The 18,819-nt window shown below is 46.6% G+C and overlaps 1 protein-coding gene across 7 annotated transcripts in view; it reads right to left on the bottom strand.

Moving 5' to 3' along the window:
- Nucleotides 1-18,819, bottom strand: part of LOC137412870 (forkhead box protein P1) — a 350,911-nt gene that overhangs the window by 51,397 nt on the left and 280,695 nt on the right. For all 7 annotated transcript variants that reach the window (XM_078767672.1, XM_078767688.1, XM_078767684.1 and 4 more), the window contains 2 exons: nucleotides 11,786-11,869; nucleotides 10,616-10,826 (listed from right to left, as the gene is read on the bottom strand). In XM_078767672.1, the coding sequence (XP_078623798.1) occupies nucleotides 10,616-10,826; nucleotides 11,786-11,869 (295 nt within the window). The remainder of the gene's footprint in view (nucleotides 1-10,615; nucleotides 10,827-11,785; nucleotides 11,870-18,819) is intronic.

Below are 18,819 nucleotides of genomic sequence, written 5' to 3'. Positions count from 1 at the left end.
TCTTTTAAGAAGAAGAAAAGGGTTTTTCAGAACCATTCCAAAACAATATATAAAACAAAAATATAAACAAAGAAGCTTAAAATTTTTTAAAAAGTTTTTCAAAAGTGTGGTACAAAGAGTTAAAGAAAATTGTTGCAAGGCAACACCCCCCGGAAAATGCTATTTCATACAATAGATAACAGGTGGAGGCCTGCCCCCATTTAAAAGGTGCCCCTTTATATCTGTACCTCCTCACATTTAAAGTACTTCTGACAATTATGTTCAATATATTAAATGAGTGGAAGGAAAAACATGATTGACCAGACTCAGTAAACGATTCCAAAGTCGGCAGAATTGGAGGATAAAAGAGTGGAGGTGAGCAATTAGACTACATTTGGGGAGGGCACTGGAGAATGGATTGTTAGCAATGCGAGTGTGATGAGGTAGGCTTTCAGGGATGAATGGTTGAGAAGGCAGGTAGGGCAAAACTAAATATGAGGTGGTAAAAAAATTGCTCTGCCCACCAACCTTTGTGCAGTGGGAGAGGAGCATGCCCTGCGCTCGGCCTCCTACCAAGTCACTACAATTAATCTCAAGGCTTTGCATTTAATTTTGATTGATGCATGCTGGTATGTAGTGGCTACAACCAACAGAGGAGAACTAGAGTCCCTGTATATAGAGAGTTGTGTCAACTCAAATTTGGACGCCATTTTGTGTCTAAGTGTGTCGGATTAGATATACATGTACATTCGCGATATGGGGTGATATATTCTAAACCTGCTAAAAAAAATTTTACTACACATATTTAGTCTTATTATTACATACAGGTGATATTTGTTTTGTCAAAAACTCAGCTATTGCCGTGAAAAAGAGCTGTGTGGTGATATTAAAAGTGGTATGGCAATGCATATTACAAGCCAACACTGCATATAAGAGCTAACATTATAAGTAAGACAAACCAATGCTGTCGTTCTCTGAATTTTAATAACTTTTAGAAAGGAGTGTGGGCATATCCAATATTTTTTAAAGGGTGCCGAGAGCAATTCCGGTGTAGGACTTCCAGCCAACATATAGTCTAACACACTTAAAACAAATTCTGTACGTGGTATTGCCATATTTCTATAGTGTACAACTTTAGTTTTATCGACATTTATATTCAATTTCCATTGTAATGATTTAACAAGCTGCAAGTCAGCTTCTGTCTCTGACATAAGGAAAACGTCATCGGCATCTAGTAAGATTGAAACGTTCATTTATTACTACACCCTTGCCCAGAACTCTGATGGATATTGCCTGATCGATTAATATGTTTCATAGCTGGCGACTTAATTAACACTTAATTTTCGACTGCGCCAAGCCGTAATTAAACAGAGAAAAAACTTTTAAAAATACCTGCAGTGTGCACGGTTCGTCTAGTCGAACAGATATGGAAAAGCACAGATAAGACGTCGTATTCACCATAACCTGTTTAATTTCACCAGGAACACGATGAGGCCAACACAGTAAACATTCAGTACAAAACTTGGTTCATACATTCAGTACAGAACATGATTCATACATTCAGACCGTAAGAAAACTCTGCCCGTAATACAACACTCTGACCAGACCAACACTTCATCCCACTACGTTCACTCCTCACAAGTGAAACTCATCACTACTCCGTTCACTCCTCACAAGTGAGACTCATCACTACTCCGTTCACTCCTCACAAGTGAGACTCATCACTACTCTGTTCACTCCTCACAAGTGAGACACCATCACTACTCCGTTCACTCTTCACAAGTGACTCATCACTACTCCGTTCACTCCTCACAAGTGAGACTCATCACTACTCTGTTCACTCCTCACAAGTGAGACACCATCACTACTCCGTTCACTCCTCACAAGTGACTCATCACTGCTCCGTTTATTCCTCACAAGTGAGACTCATCACTACTCCGTTCACTCCTCACAAGTGAAACTCATCACCACTCCGTTCACTCCTCACAAGTGAAACTCATCACTACTCCGACAAGTGAAGACTTGAATCGCTTTCCGATCGCTTTCCAGCTCTTTCGTCTGACTTTCGCTTCCCAAATTTGTCTTCTGACTTTATCACTTGGAAATCTATACATCTTATATTTCCCAGATTGGTTTGAACAACCAAAAGCAGAACAACCAGTCATTTTGTTTGGCAATAAACAACATTCCCGTACCAAGCTGACGTTCACGCACGGTGAAGTTAGACACAAAATGGCGCCACGAAATCACGTGACCAGAAATCTCGGGTCAGCGCATGGCGCAACTCTCTTTATACAGGGACTCTAAGGAGAACCATATTCCATGGCACTGCAGATGAAGACCATGTTTTCTGTTAATAGCTGAGGGTGTTCAATAAATTACTTGGCTCTGCAAATAATTCCGAGATGTCTCAATGCCCTGGAGGACAGGAGATGTAAATACCTGACCTATGCTCAAGCTTGAGTGCAGAAGTAAAATGGAGGGTTCACAATGCATTATTTATGCAGAGACTGAGTGAGTATTCGAGACTTAGAGGCATTGAGTGACATATTCCAGGTGATTTACCAGTTTCTTTATTTCTCCCAATTGGCGGACAAGGACGTGCCTGCCGCCTGAGGGCCTGTCATTGGTGTGAAGGACTGTCCAACACAGAGTATAATCATCTGCAAACTCATATAGAGGGTTTTGAAAGGAGGCCTAGAGTTCATTAATATAAGCCAGGAATAGGATAGGATACTGCCTTGAGGGACACCAGTCTCCAAGGCTCAGACAATAGATTAATATATAATTGAAGGCTATGCATCATGTAAGGCATGAATAAATTACACCAATCAGTCAAGGAGTGGACCCCAGATGCTATTGGAAGAAAGTTTAGTGACTAGAGCTGTGTCCAAATGGAGCTGAATGCCTGGGAGATGTAGAGTGAGACTGGTGTTGGGCCTGGTGTTGGGCTAGCGGCTAGGGTGCCAGCTTAGGATCCTAGGATCCTGGGTTCGAATCCCGATCGATCTCTGAATTAACGCCAGGGGGGTTGACTCAGCCTGTCATCCTTCACGAGGTCGGCAAATTGAGTACCAGTTCACTGGCAATTCCCTGTTTGTCGTAAAAAGGCGACAAAAAGGGTTGGCGGCAGGAAGGGCATCCGGCCGTAAAACATTGCTTCAAAAAGGGGACCAAAAAACAACAACAACCACGGTCCCCAAAAAAGGCCAACCCCCGCTTGCGGGGAAAAATGGCCTCTAAAGGTGTTTTTTTTTTTTTTTTAGTCAAGGAGTGGACCCCAGATGCTATTGGAAGAAAGTTTAGTGACTAGAGCTGTGTCCAAATGGAGCTGAATGCCTGGGAGATGTAGAGTGAGACTGTTTTAACATCTTACTTGAGGTTCAGAGCATCCGTCTTTTACCGAGTTAGGAAAAGAAGCATGTCCCAGGTGATGGCTAAGATGGACGCCAAAATTAGAATACGATAAGACATGGAGAAGAGATAAACCTTGAGGTCTACTGATATTGGAAGATTCCATTACCTTGCTGGTTATGAGAAGGCCATTAACCAGGCTATTGTTCAGATGATCAGTATTGGTACCATTCTTGGTGAAAGAGGATCAGCCAGCTCAGATGCACAGGTTTTGAGAATGAATACACTGACCCCATCAGGTCTTCGTGCCCTTCTGATGATGTATGAGGATTGCCCGGATATTTCTTCTCCTTTGCAGGTGAGCAATCCCTTTGCTCCAAGGATTAGGTTGGAAGTGGATCGAGAATTGGGACAGCGAGGAAGGGGATTGGGAACCCAAGCCTTTACAGCAAAGAGAACCATTCAGACGTTACACCTTATCACAAGTTAGGTCCATTGTGACTCCTTTGATGAGCAAAGGGAATTAAGAAAAGGTTTCTGAAGGAGATTTTTAAAATTGATGTATTTAATTGATAACCCTAACAAGAATCGTATTTCTGGCAAGCCATGTGTTGTGGTGTATGCTTTTCTAAGGACATACACACAGATTGCAGGCATTGTGAAGTGTTTGCAGGTTTCCACCAGTACGAATTAGCCTTACGTGCAGAAAATAAAAGTTGTTTTCTAGCTATTGCCTCACAGGAAGCTGTGTATACCACAGATCGTATAGCAGAGCAGGATGGGTAAGGAGACATGCGTGAGTGGGGGAGTGAGAGAAGGGCACAGAGGTCCTTCTGCAAGAAGTTCCAGACACTGTCAATGCAGTATCTATAGCTGAGAGGATTGAAGAGCAGTCTTCGTGAGAAAGAGATAGCATATCTTAGACCAGGACAATCTACATCGTTGAACTGCCAAACATAGCAATGCCATGGTGACTCATGGAAGAGGGCCATTGCAATGGACAGTTTTACCAGCGTATGATCTGGTGAGCCAAAAAAAGTGGATGAATTATAAGATATGTTAGCAGGAAAGTTTGACATAGCTATATTGAGCAGGGAGAGTTAACCTGTTGATGAGATCCGAGGTGGAAAGCTGACTGACTGGGTGAGCCATGCTGCCTCGCAGATGTTTTTGATTGGTATGCCATGCTTGGAGATTACAGATCCCATATCCAACCATTCAGAATGTCACCATTTGATACAATAGGTGTTGTTCTTTTTTTGCTTTTTAACCAGCTGGGATGAAACTGATTGTGTTTAACCTCAGAAATTTCAAATCAATGAATATTTAACATAATAGCTTATTGTACTCTGTTAAGTACTTGAAATATCATGTTTGGCGTGGGCAGAGGCGGCGCGAGCTTCCATAAAGATTTGGGATCCGGATCCACTCAAGCTTCAGATCTCGGCCCCACATCCAATAACACATTTAGCACAGTGGCCCATGTACAAAAATAGGCTAACAATAATTATTATAAAGTTGTAGCGGTTGCCGCTGAACATACACAATCGCCTTACACCTGCCGAGGACGCAACCACGGAGCGATCGCTGTGCCGGGCTCGCCCAGACCGCCCGGAGACGCTCAGTCTCGCCTTTCCCGGGCATGCCCGGACTCGCCTTTCCCAGGCTCGCCCGGCCCGTCCGGCGACACCTAGTCTCGCCGTTCCCGGGCATGTGCAGGCACGCCCGGCACGTCCGGCGACACCCAGTCTCGCCGTTCCCGGGCATGTCCAGACTCGCCCAGGTCTCCCGGACACGCCCAGTCGCGCCTTTTAAGGGCAAACGCTCCGGCATGAGATATTCGAGTGCTTGTATATAATGCTGCCCGATAAACGGGCTTTTCAGTTTACCCGAGTTGATTTGATGCAATAAAGAAACTCGGACGAATTCCAGCTTTTTGTCGCGTCCATTCTTTCGATTCGAGTTGGAGCACAGCTCCTTCATTGGTGACCTACCGACATGAACACGGCAGTTGCCCTCAAACTGCCTACCTTCTGGGAGGCTCACGCGGCGGTTTGGTTCGCACAGGCGGACTCCCAGTTCGCCCTGCGAGGCATCACCGCCGACGACACCCGCTTCCATCATGTGGTAGCAGCACTCGGCTCAGCCACCGCGGCCCGCGCCCTCAGCCTCCTCCAGCACCCGCCAGCCGCTGACAAGTACGGCGTGGTCATGAAGCTCCTCCTCGATGCTTTCGCCCTCTCATCGGCGGAATGCGCACGGCGCCTGCTCGACCTGCCCGAGCTCGGCGACACGCGCCCGTCCGAGCGAATGGATTACATGCTCTCGTTGCTCGGGGAGCATGCCCCGGATTTTCTTTTTCAAGAGCTGTTCCTCCGTCAGCTGCCTAGCCAGGTACGCCTCGCCCTGGCAAGCACGCAGATCACGGATCCCCGCGCCCTCGCCAGGGAAGCCGACAAGATCTCCTCGGCAGGCCAACGCATCGGGGCAGTGACCTGGAGCCCGCCGCCGTCCGAAGCAACGCCCATGGCGCCCGAGCACCCGGCACGGTCGGCGGCCGAACTGCCGGCGCAATTGGCGGCCGCTACGCCGTGCCGACCGCCTCCAACACGACGACCGGGCCCTCCACCTGACCAAACATGGTGTTACTACCATGCCAGGTTCGGACAAAAGGCCCGGACATGCCGACCCCCGTGCACTTTCGGCAAGTCGGGAAACGGCCGGGCCGGCGTTCATTACCAGCCATGAGCGCCGGCCGCACGGGCAACTTACTTTTTATCAGGGACAAAGCGTCCGGACGGCGCTTCCTGTGTGACACCGGCGCCCAGCTGAGCATCATACCCGCCTCCGATCAGGACAGGCAGTCCACGGTTTGCGGCCCCTCCTTGGTGGCGGCCAACGGATCGGCCATCCGCACCTTTGGCCCGCGCAACGTCACCCTCTGCTTCGGCAGCCAGCGCTTTCATTGGACTTTTGTGACCGCAAGCGTGCCCATGGCTCTGCTGGGCGCCGACTTCCTCTGCGCACACGGGCTGCTGGTTGACGTCAAACGGCGTCGCCTCGTCAACACCGAGGCCTTCAGCTCCCTGGCATGCACGTTGAGCAGCTCCGCGCCGACCGAGCTAGCATGCGCCCTCCCGGTGGCGAACGAGTTTGCTCGCCTGCTCGCGGAGTTCCCGGCCCTCACGCGGCCGACGTTTTCGGCCGTCGCGGTACGACATGGTATCGAGCACCACATACCAACTACGGGCCCGCCGGTCTACGCCAGAGCCCGCCGCCTCGACCCAGCCAAGCTCGCCGTGGCCAAAGCCGAGTTCGACGCTTTGGAACACCTCGGCATCGTGCGGCGCTCCGATAGTGCGTGGGCTTCGCCACTACACATCGTACCGAAGCCGGGGGGCGGCTGGCGCCCATGTGGCGACTACCGCCGCCTTAACGACGTTACCACCCCCGACAGGTATCTGATCCCTCACATTCAAGACTTCTCTGCTCGTTTGGCAGGACCGGTCATTTTTTCGAAGATCGATTTGATACGGGGATACCACCAGGTACCTGTCAGGCCGGCCGACGTCCCAAAAACGGCCGTCATCACGCCGTTCAGCTTATTCGAATTCCTTCGAATGCCATTTGGCCTCAAGAACGCGGCTCAGGCGTTCCAGTGCTTGATGGACGGCGTGCTGCGCGACCTGCCGTTCCTCTTCGTTTACCTGGACGACATCCTCATCGCCAGCGCGTCCCGGGCCGAGCACCTCGTCCACCTCCGAACACTGTTCGGGCGCCTCAGCGAGCACGGCCTCATCGTCAACCCGGCCAAATGCCACTTCGGCACGACGGCCGTTGATTTTTTGGGCCACCACATCACCAAGAACGGGGCCGTGCCGCTGCCTACCAAGGTCGAGGCCATCACAGCGTTTCCGCATCCCCGCTCCATCAAGGCCCTGCAGGAGTTCCTCGGAATGGTGAATTTCTATCACCGCTTCGTGCCCCGCGCTGCTCAGCTCATGCGGCCCCTCTACGAAGCCCTGTGGGGCAAGCCGGCCAAACACGACGTCGTCTGGTCCGCAGCCATGGACGCGGCATTTACAAGTTCAAAGCGGGCCCTCGCCGACGCAACACTGCTTGCTCACCCGGTGCTCAACGCTCCCATCGCCCTCACCACGGATGCCTCCGACTACGCGGTGGGCACCGTACATGAGCAATGGGTGAACGGGATTTGGCAGCCACTCGCTTTTTTCAGCCGGCAACTCCGGCCGAACGAGCTCAAATATAGCACATTTGACCACGAGCTCCTCGGTCTACACCTGGCCGTCCGCCATTTCCGCCACCTCCTGGAGGGCCGACCCTTCACGGCTTTCATCGACCACAAGCCGTTGGTTTACGCAATGGCCAAAGTCATGGAGCCGTGGTCGGCGCGCCAGCAGCGCCACCTCTCCGCCGTGTCGGAGTTTACCACGGACATCCGGCACGTCGCCGGCAAAGACAACGCCGTGGCCGACTGTCTTTCTCGGGCCAGCGCGAACGCGGTCCACCTCGGCGTGGACTTCGCGCTTATGGCGGCTGACCAGACCACCGACACCACGGTGCAAGCCCTCCGGGTGGCGGACACAGGCCTCCACCTGGCCGACGTCCCTTCGCGGACACTGTCCTGCTCTGCGACGTCTCCCAAGGCCAACCTCGCCCCATCGTGCCCGTTACCTGGCAACGCCGCATCTTCGCCTCCCTCCATGGCCTTTCTCACCCGGGCCGGAAAGCTTCCCAGAAGCTGGTGTCGGCGCGATTCGTCTGGCACGGCCTTCGACGGGATGTCCGCGATTGGACCAGCACCTGCACGGCCTGCCAACAGGCCAAGGTCCACCGACACACCCAGGCCCCGCTGGCACCTTTCACCGTGCCCGAACGGCGTTTCGACCACGTCAACGTGGACCTGGTGGGCCCACTCCCCCCATCATGGGGTTTCACACACCTGCTCACCATGGTGGACAGGACCACCAGGTGGCCGGAGGCCATTCCCCTCGTCTCCACGACCACCGCCGACGTGGCACAGGCTTTCATCGCCACCTGGGTCGCCCGTTTCGGCGCACCGGCGGACGTCTCTTCGGACCGCGGGCCGCAGTTCACCTCCGAGCTGTGGGGCGCAGTCGCCCGCAACCTGGGGGTCAGGCTCCACCGTACCACGGCCTACCACCCCTAAGCCAACGGGTTGTGCGAGCGGTTCCACCGTTCCATGAAGGCCGTGCTCATGGCCGGCCTTCAGGACGGCGGCTGGACCGACCGGCTACCGTGGGTCCTTTTGGGCCTCCGCACGGCCTCCAAGGAGGACCTCCGGGCGTCCACCGCCGAGCTGGTCTACGGCCAGGCGCTATGCGTCCCGGGCGAATTCATGCCCGACGCTACCAGTCCCTGGTCCGCAGCTCGCCAGCGCTCGGACCTCCAGGAGGCCGCCCGACGGTTTGCCCCCGTGCCAACGTCCCACCACGGTGACCCCCAGTCCTACGTCCCCCCAGCGCTTCGCACAGCGGAGTACGTTTTTGTGCGTCATGACGCACACCGGGGGCCACTCAGGCCGCCGTACGACGGACCCTTCCGGGTCCTGCGACGGGACGACAAGTCCTTCGTCATCGACGTCGGCGGCAGGTCGGACCGGATTTCGGTGGACCGCCTCAAGCCGGTGCACATGGACATCGACCAACCACCTCGGTTGGCCCTTCCTCCGTGGCGAGGCCGCCCCCCGTCCACGGTGCCTCCGGCTCGACCACCCACCCCCACACCAGACCCCCCCCCCCCCACGACCCTCTAGGGGTCGCTTCGGCTGGGTCATCAGGACTCCCCTTAAATTGACCCTGCCGGTGCAAGTCGATTCTGGGGGGGCGTGTGTAGCGGTTGCCGCTGAACATACACAATCGCCTTACACCTGCCGAGGACGCAACCACGGAGCGATCGCTGTGCCGGGCTCGCCCAGACCGCCCGGAGACGCTCAGTCTCGCCTTTCCTGGGCATGCCCGGACTCGCCTTTCCCGGGCTCGCCGGCCCGTCCGGCGACACCCAGTTTCGCTGTTCCCGGGCATGTCCAGGCACGCCCGGCCCGTCCGGCGACACCCAGTCTCGCCGTTCCCGGGCATGTCCAGACTCGCCCAGGTCTCCCGGACACGCCCAGTCGCGCCTTTTAAGGGCAAACGCTCCGGCATGAGATATTCGAGTGCTTGTATATAATGCTGCCCGATAAACGGGCTTTTCAGTTTACCCGAGTTGATTTGATGCAATAAAGAAACTCGGACGAATTCCAGCTTTTTGTCGCGTCCATTCTTTCGATTCGAGTTGGAGCACAGCTCCTTCAAAGTGGCCTTTTGTTTTCTCAATACAAAATCTCGGCCCATGAAAGAGCGATCAGCCCAGAATAATCAACAGAGAGGAAGTTAATGATCATCCCTGAAAATGTTTACCTCGTCATTTGTTTAAAAACAAATACACCAATAATACCACTTTTTCAATCAGAATTCCTTACAAAACCGTTGAATGCAGCAATGTTTTAATGAACAGCTGCACACCCCCATTCCAAACGACTGGTGTCTTAGGAAAGTATTTTAGAATTAGTCTACCAGAATGAGCTGTCTACATTTTTGTATGTACTTGGGAAATGGAAGGGATGTGTGGGGTAAGTTTAGAGAGGATAGCTAAGAGTGTTCAAGATAGTTTTGCAAAATACATTGCCAAGGCCGTTACACCGTACGTGGAATGATACTTAATCCGAAGGGGACCGTTGTCAAAGTCAGGTGTATTACCTTTTGGCAAATATTCCAAGCGATTATTGAAAATTTGACACTAAATCACAGCTAATGACATGAAGTCATTGCTCCCACACAATCAAGTCTCCAAAATGATGGAGTACTATAATCTGGATCATCAATGTATACTATTGCTGGGTTTATTTCCACATACACCAGACACTCCATAACCATAAACACAGTATTTGATGAATTTTGAAAAGATAGTCAAAAAATTTTTTTTTTATGTCTTATATATCTTATATTCTTTCTTCCTGCTATTATTTTTTGTAATTAAATTTCATCTCACAGACAATTTGTTTAAATAAGAGTCTTCAAATAACAACGTTGTATGAAATTGAAGATAATGGTCAAAACAAGAGTTCATAATTATTAAAGTTTGACCCACTAATCATGGTGATGAAAAAAGAGTAAAGATGAGAACGTTGAAACTTGTTTTTTGTGGCTTTTGCAAGCTGCGAGTTTGAAATTTTCACATCTGCTAATGTTTATCACCTTACCCGACGAGAGAGATGAGTATCTCTCAGTACTGCGCCTTCGCGCTGGGCCCACGGCCTGCATAGCCTGCATGGATGCTGGGGTCAGTACTGTAAGCCCTGAGAGACCCGCTGCTCCCAGACCCCCGCTTGTGTTTGAGGGACTCCGTGGAACAGAGAGTGAAGTGGACTCCATGGTTAGCTTTCCCAGAATTCCCGCTGCTGTCATATTGAGCTAGAGGAGGAAGGGGTAATACAAAGTGGAACAGACAAAGAAGAAGAAGTTAGCTTTGCCATTTTAAGTTATTTCAAGAATTCTCGTTCAAATAATTATCCTTTTCAAACAATGTTGATCGTGGTTATTAGGTTATTAATAATTGTCAGAAGATGTGAGTACAGTGGTCTAGTTGTAAGGACAATGGACTGATGCCTTCATAGATTGTTTGGCTCAAATTCAGAAGATATAAGCATTTTAATTCTAATATTTTGGAAATAATTCGAGTCTCAGGAGAATTACCACATGTCGATCACTTCTTGATCGTCGATTACATAATGCGTCATTTTTATACTTTCACTTACAGCATCAAATATAAAACAAGAAAGAGCAATTAGAGATTGCAGACCCTCGCCTGGGCGTGTTTGTGTGGTTGTGGCCTTTGGGTCCTTTGGGTCTTTGGGGTTTTTGGGGTCTCCAGGGTCTTTTAAGGGCCTTTTGGGTGTTTTGGGTCTCTGGGGTCTTTTGAGTCTTTGGTGTCTTAAGGGTGTTTTGGGTCTTCAATGGTCTTGAAGTGTCTTTGGGGTCTTTTGAATCCTCTGGGTCTTCGGGGTATTAATGCAGGGTCTTAATAGGTCTTAGTGTTGTAAAAGGTCTAAGAGGGCTGTAGATTTTAGGGTTCTTAAAGGTCTTGTGTAATTAATACACATACATTCTGTGCGGACAAACAAACAAACAGACAGGCAAACAAACAGACAAACTCACCCTAATGGAATACCCTTTCCTCTGGTGAGGGTAATAAAAACCCAGTGGATTACTAATTAATTTCAGGATTGAGTAATATGCTTGCCCAGCTTGGTGACGTCAGTTGATACTTTGTGGTCAACTCATTATGTCTCCTGGTAACATATGAAGGGCACTACAATGCTGCACATATACTAATGTAACACCAAGTCATAAATAGACAGCGTAGAACTTACTGGATGTACAGTGGGTTTCGGCTCACCCTGCTTAGCCTGCAGGTGCGCTGTCATGGCCTGTAATCTTTGCTGCTCCTTTCCGAGCTGTAAAGACAGGTAAGACAATGTTAATGTTATGAGGTAGGTGTCTAATACATGGTCACTAAAAAAATGAATGAAACAATAGGATGTGAATGTGGTAAAATGATTGTGGGTATAGGGAATGGCAAATGTGGGTGAGATAGAAGACCCAGAAGGGCAACGAGTAAATATATGTGAGCAGTACAGTCTTCATAGACTGAATAAACAGCTCAAAGCATTGAACAAAATATCAAATACCAGTACGGCACTGCAACTCTCTCATCACAAAAATAAATTAATTAATATTTACGAAAATTAAAATATGAACTAAAATCCTTTGGTTAAAATTGTATGAATTTTACTTAAGTGTAAGTTTTACCACTACCTCCCTACTACAGGAGTGGCAAGGGGGTGCAACTTCAAGTTGGAGGGGGCCATCCCAACTAAATAGAATGTTACCATGCACATCCCAAGTACAATCACCCAGTTTCAACGCATTTCATCCCACAAACAAACCAACAAAGCAACAAACAGACACGTATGTTTCCACGCATTCCCCCCACATATACAGTCATGTGAAAAAGTAAGTACACCCCATGTAAAGTTTTGACTTCTTCAACATATTTCAACATACAGCTATTTGATCTTCATTTCAACAATATTGATAGATAAAGGTGATATAATATAACAAATATCATGAAACATTTACATTTTGTAGTCCATTGTATAATTTAAATAAGCATAAATGCAAATTTCGCATGTGGAAAAAGTAAGTACACCTCTACATTTATCACTACATCAAATACTTAAAATTAGAATCAGGTGCACCAGCTCAGGTGCAAATGATTAGAACATCGTTAGAGAGGATCTTGGAGGAACCTGTCTTATTTAAACCTCAGGCATTTAGTTTGGTTAGCTCTTTGTTGTTGAAGTGTGCGGCGTCACCATGCCTAGATCAAAATAGCTATCTGAGGCCTTCAGAAAGAAGGTTATAGATGCCTACGAGTCTGGGAAGGGATTTAAAAAGATCTCCAAACAATTTGAAATCAATCATTCGACTGTCCGGAAGATCATCTACAAGTGGAGAAGATTCCAAACAACTGCCAACTTGTTCAGGCCAGGCCGCCCCAGCAAGTTCAGCCCGAGAGCAGACCGCAAGATGCTGAAAGAAGTCTCTAAGAACCCCCAGAATGTCATCACGGGACCTACAGGTAGCTCTGGCCACTGTTGATGTCAAAATGCATGAGTCTACCATTAGAAAGAGGCTGCACAAATTTGATCTACATGGGAGGTGTGCCAGGAGGAAACCTTTGCTGTCCAGAAAGAACATCAGGGCAAGACTCAAGTTTGCCAATGAACACCTCGGCAAAGACCAGCACTTCTGGAACAATGTGCTCTGGACAGATGAGTCAAAGGTAGAGCTATTTGGCCACAGTACCAGAAGACATGTTTGGCGAAAACCAAAGACAGCATTTGACCACAAGAACCTGATACCAACTGTAAAGCATGGTGGTGGAAATATTATGGCTTGGGGCAGCTTTGCTTCATCAGGGCCTGGGCAGCTCACCATCATAGAATCCACTATGAATTCTTCAATCCCATCGAGATGTTGTGGGGGGATTTGAAACGAGCTGTGCATGCAAGAAACCCCTCAAACATCACACAGCTGAAAGAATTCTGCATGGAGGAGTGGGCAAAAAATTCTCCCAGTCGATGTCAGAGACTGGTAGACAGTTATAAGAAACGCCTACTTGAGGTTGTTTCTGCCAAAGGGGGAAATACCACCTATTAGAACCAAGGGTGTACTTACTTTTTCCACATGCGAAATTTGCATTTATGTTTATTTAAATTATACAATGGACTACAAAATGTAAATGTTTCATGATATTTGTTAATATTATATCACCTTTATCTCTCAATATTGTTGAAATGAAGATCAAATAGCTGTATGTTGAAATATGTTGAAAAAGTCAAAACTTTACATGGGGTGTACTTACTTTTTCACATGACTGTACAATGACTATAGTTTTCATTATAGTACAACGCATAGAATTGGTGTATTTTAGTACGATTTGTACAACTTCCACGAGTTTATAGTTCACACCCTCAACAAAGTTTGGAGATCCCCAGTCCACAGGACAGAGTAATCTATGGATCTTCAAAAGTACTGTTTAGTCGATCCTTCTCTATGGGTGTGAATCCTGAACCTTGAACATCCAAGCATTGGATAAATCATTGGATGGTACCTACACCTAATTGCTTTGCAAAGTCCGAGACGTTTCTTGGCAAGAGCATATCACCAACAGAGATTTGTATGGTTCTTCCCCGCATATCTGCCATTGTGAGACAACGCCAACTTCCATTTTCTGGTCATGTGATATGTGATGCTCCAATAAGAATCAGCAAAGAAATTCCTTCCCTGGTGGCCTGAAGGACCCCAGAGACAAACCTCTCACAAACCTTTGTGGCATCACCGAGAAGGACAATAGCCTGGGTGGTGTTTATTAGTTAACACAACGTCCAATCGAGAACACTGGAAAAAATATCATCATGCCACCACATGAAATGGATGACATAAGAAAAAGAAGAACATAAAAGTAAAATGCACACCCAGAGTACAACCACCACTTTTAAACTTATTTCGTCCAGCGGTTTAGGAGTACATAAAATACCAAGCACGTATATAAATTGGCCTTTCATACAGAGATACTATTATCACAACTCAGAAAAAAACATTTCAAAAAAAAACAAAACAAAAAAACATGGCGGAATAGAATCTCCACAAAACAACCAAATATTACAGGAATGTCCCCAAAATACGACAACACAATCATTTTACAGATTGCCATTACATGTTTTGACATTTTTGCCAGAGGTGACTGTGAAGCAATCATAACAAATGTATGAAGATTTCTGTGGGAGCGAGCTGCACGAGTGGATTTGTCGTGAGGGTTGGTGTAATTGTGAATAATATTTGTTGTGGGCTGGCAGGATGGCCTAGAGGTACACACACTCACCTCAAACCCATCTAGCCTGGGTTTAAATGCTGGCCCAACTATAAACTGTCATACCGGTGTTTCACAGGCAGGGTGATTTTTCAATCAATCAATCCATCAATCAATCAATTGCTGTCCCTCGGATAGATGTTAAACGGGTGTCCCATCCACTAGCATTAGTTGGTGGACATTCAAGATCCCACGGTGTCCTTCGTGAAGAGGAGGCATGCTATTGCCAGCACCCTAAACAAATAACAAATTCCTTCCCTAATCTACAGAAGGCACTGCATCAGTGGCAGAGCTACACCCTTAGCTAATTATACCATGTGCTGCATACGACAGAAGATATTTGTTGTAGGATTAAAATGGTCCCATATTGATTGCGGTGTCATATTTTGGTGTCATTCCTATCGCGTTTGGTTTTGTGTGTGTGTGTGTGTGTGTGTGTGTGTGTGTGTGTGTGTGTGTGTGCGTGTGTGCGTGTGTGTTAACCTATCCCATTTAGTGTTGCAGGGAAGGATTAGTTTCTCACAAACACATATTTGATTACTATAAAAATATTTTTTAAAGTTTCCATTCTCATAAAAAATGCATGTATGCAAATTTTTAAAACTGCCTCCAAGTAATACCATAGTCAGAAAGGATTGCATGATTTGGTCAAAAAGTATATAAATGACAAATAAAGTTGCCCTCCCACCTCCCTTGCCACTCCGATAGGGGCCGGGTGTTTCTCGTAAATGACAATCTGAGTAACAATACATATGACTCGAAAATTATAGGAGCAACATTTAAAGACTGATCCAGCTTGGAGAACAGTGACAGCAGCCATCCTCAAATATTTCATGGGAATGTCGTTGACTGACGAATTTGAGGTCAAAATCATTACATCATGCACATCAGCACTCGTTATGGAATATGTAAATGGTGGAGTAAGGGAGTGCACGTGTATGTGTTGACAGTGATGGCAAATTATGTTCTCTTGGCAACTGAAGCAGATGTGTCCGTATCGAGTACGAGCTCCCCTGACGAATACAGTCCTTGCAAAGCGATGCTGTGATCCGTGTTATAATGTTTCATGTCATCCTATCCCTTCAACAACTCTGACGGTCTGCGCCTCACTTGGGAACTATTGTCGGCTACCCATGGCGCTATTCGATGCACACGTTGTCAAAAAATGTTATTGTCATGGTATTGTTAGAGCAAGCACTATGTGAATAATTCAATCTGAAGTTAAATATTGAGTGTATGCGCCTTTGTGAGTGCACAGCATGTGCAGAACACATGCAAACATCAACCACATCTAATAACTGAATGAGTCATCAAATAAAGCTTTGTCTGCCATTCATAACTCTTGAACTGCAGAGTGAATTACTTTTTAACCCTAATGTCATGTTTGCTCCAACAGTTATTTGAGTAGTGTAGATTTACTATCAACGTTTTGATGACCAAGTTACATTTATTTTTATTTTTATAATAGCAGGAGTACCCGGCGTTGCCGGGGTAGGCAGGAGAGGAAGGGGTGAGGAAGGGAGTGGGGAGAGTGGAAGGGGGAGGGGAGAGAGAGGTGAGGGGAGAGGGAGGGTAAATGTATACTACATATACATCTTTTGGGGGAGTTGACAGGCCCCTCCATTTTGGGGGAGTGAGGGGGGGGAAGGGAAGGAGGAAAAATTTACCTGTGCAAAGAGTGCTTTAACCTCAGTGTTACACAGGTAAAAAAGGAAATTGTAATACCCTCTGCCACCATCACCAGGTGGCCCTACATGGTACACATTTACATCGAGAATTTATGCCCCTCTCCCGGTCCCCCCACCCTCGCATGAGGCCGTGGCCACATAGCCTACCTATGTTACTCCCCAGACAAAGTTGTATTTGCATTTGTACCCTGAGTAAAGTATAAAAGTGTTCATAGCTGGAGTACGCGGCGTTGCTCAAGTGAAAACGAAACATTAACATATTTGAAATTAGGGCAAATATAATGGAAAAGCAATTGCATCAAAATCAGAATCCATCACAAATGTCAAATCATCATTAACTTTTCGTTGAATATATGCTGGTGAATGCGCCGTTCATCACGTTTCTGAATTAAGTATGATGACGTTCAGGAAGAAGAAGAAGCCTTACCATCAACTTCGACCGTTTCTGGAATTGTTTGATTAATTTGTGTTCAAATGTCTGGTAATTGTTTTGTATTAATTTATGTGAATGTGTAATTATTTATGTGAATGTAACTGTCATTAATCAAAAAGGCTTAGGCACTATATAGCGAGTTTTTAAAAATCCCCCAAAAATGGACTTGTTTAAAATAAATAAATTTAAAATTTTCGCCTGAAACACTCCCAGGCACTCACTGATGAACCTCTGAAAGTTTGACGAAGATCCGTTCAGCCATCTCTCAGAAAAATGGTGACACAGACACAGACAGACCAACGGCTCTCTTATATAGTAGATTGCTGACGCACATTTAATGAAACCTTTGGCATGTTTTTCAAAACTCTTAACACACCTTACAATACTATGATTCAAACATCCAAGTTTTACAAAACTCTTGATCCAGTTTCATTAATTTAAATCAAAACATAAAATTTTTAGTCTCCTTTTCAATTTATAAAATTACAATCCTTAAGTTAAAAGCACATTTGACTTTGAACAAAACTCCTAATTATTATATATATATTTTAATGCACAGAAATGCTCATTATTGATAAATTGCTTTATCCAAGTGTAAACCAGGTAATAATACAGTGATAATAATCTCAGCACTGGTTTGAAGGTTGATTGTGCAAAATAATATCAGTGTGTGAAAACATGGAGCAGGCAGTTCAACAGAGAGGATGTTGTGGTCGTAGTTGTGCTTGTGTTCGGGGTGGTGCTTGCTGGGGTCGTGGTGGTGTGAGTGATCAAGGTGGTGCTTTCTGTGGTTGTGGTTGCATGCATGTTCAGTGTGGTGGCCGTGGTTGTGTGCATGGTTGGTGTGGTGGCCGTGGCCCTGGTCATGGTTGTGTGCGTGTTCGGTGTGGTACTTTCCGAGGTGGGCATTGTCAGGGTCGAAGTCAAGGCAGGAGTCAAGAACATGTATTTACACCTCGGCTCTGTTGTTTCGAATGAAATAAGGGCAACAATAGTTGACCACGTCATAAACAGAATTTGACCATGAGATAAGAAGCGGTGATGGTTCAACCAAACCTATAAAGGTCCATATGGCAAATATCATCAGAGTATTCCGCACAGAGAACCTTATTTTCTTTGTTTCTGTTCTAGGTACAGCAAAGTAAAATCTATTTTGCGATTATACTGAACATTTTTGCCAGAACGATATGCTGTTTGTTTTAGTTATTTAGTAGTGATGATATTATTTCATCTTGTTTTGATTATTAAATGATGTCGTCATTTCATTAAAAAGTTTTGCTTTGATGCAAGTTTGTGTTATTTTGAAAAATGTTTTGATAAAACTTGAAACATAAATTTGGAGTTTCGCATGTCCAACTAGCTTTTGTAAATAGAGTTAGTGGATTTGAGTTTTGTATTAACAGTATTGAAAACTGCGCCAATCGTTTGAAAAAAATGTGCATAAACAATAGGAAAAAAAACTCTTTTAATTTTCATAGAGTTCTTTATTTCATGGTGTGGGATATAATCGACTTCCTCAAAATATTAAGGGATAATTATAGTAGTTGTTCAGTGTATGTTCCAGATATGGGACAATGTGCATAACTGGCACAATGTGGCACAATGTCATGGACTTATTAACACAGGCTCCCAGCACGCACATGCTTCATTTATTCCCAACCTCATTTCCTTTGTGTTTTGTTGTCTTGACCATTACTACGTCTTTGACGGCACCAATGATTCCAACCTTCTTGTGGAGTTGCTGGGGATTGTTTTGGCCCTTTAATGAACTTGCTGGCCAGGCTTGGCGTTTTGCAAAGAGGAGGCAATAACTCACTTACTGTTTGCAAAAGACACCGTGGGATCTTT

The sequence above is a fragment of the Myxine glutinosa genome, chromosome 1 (genome assembly GCF_964187855.1).
Source record: "Myxine glutinosa chromosome 1, kmMyxGlut1.1, whole genome shotgun sequence".
Classification (NCBI taxonomy): Eukaryota; Metazoa; Chordata; class Myxini; order Myxiniformes; family Myxinidae; genus Myxine; species Myxine glutinosa.
The sequence above is the reverse complement of the archived record's forward strand: the minus strand, read 5'-3'. Positions and strand labels throughout refer to the sequence as shown.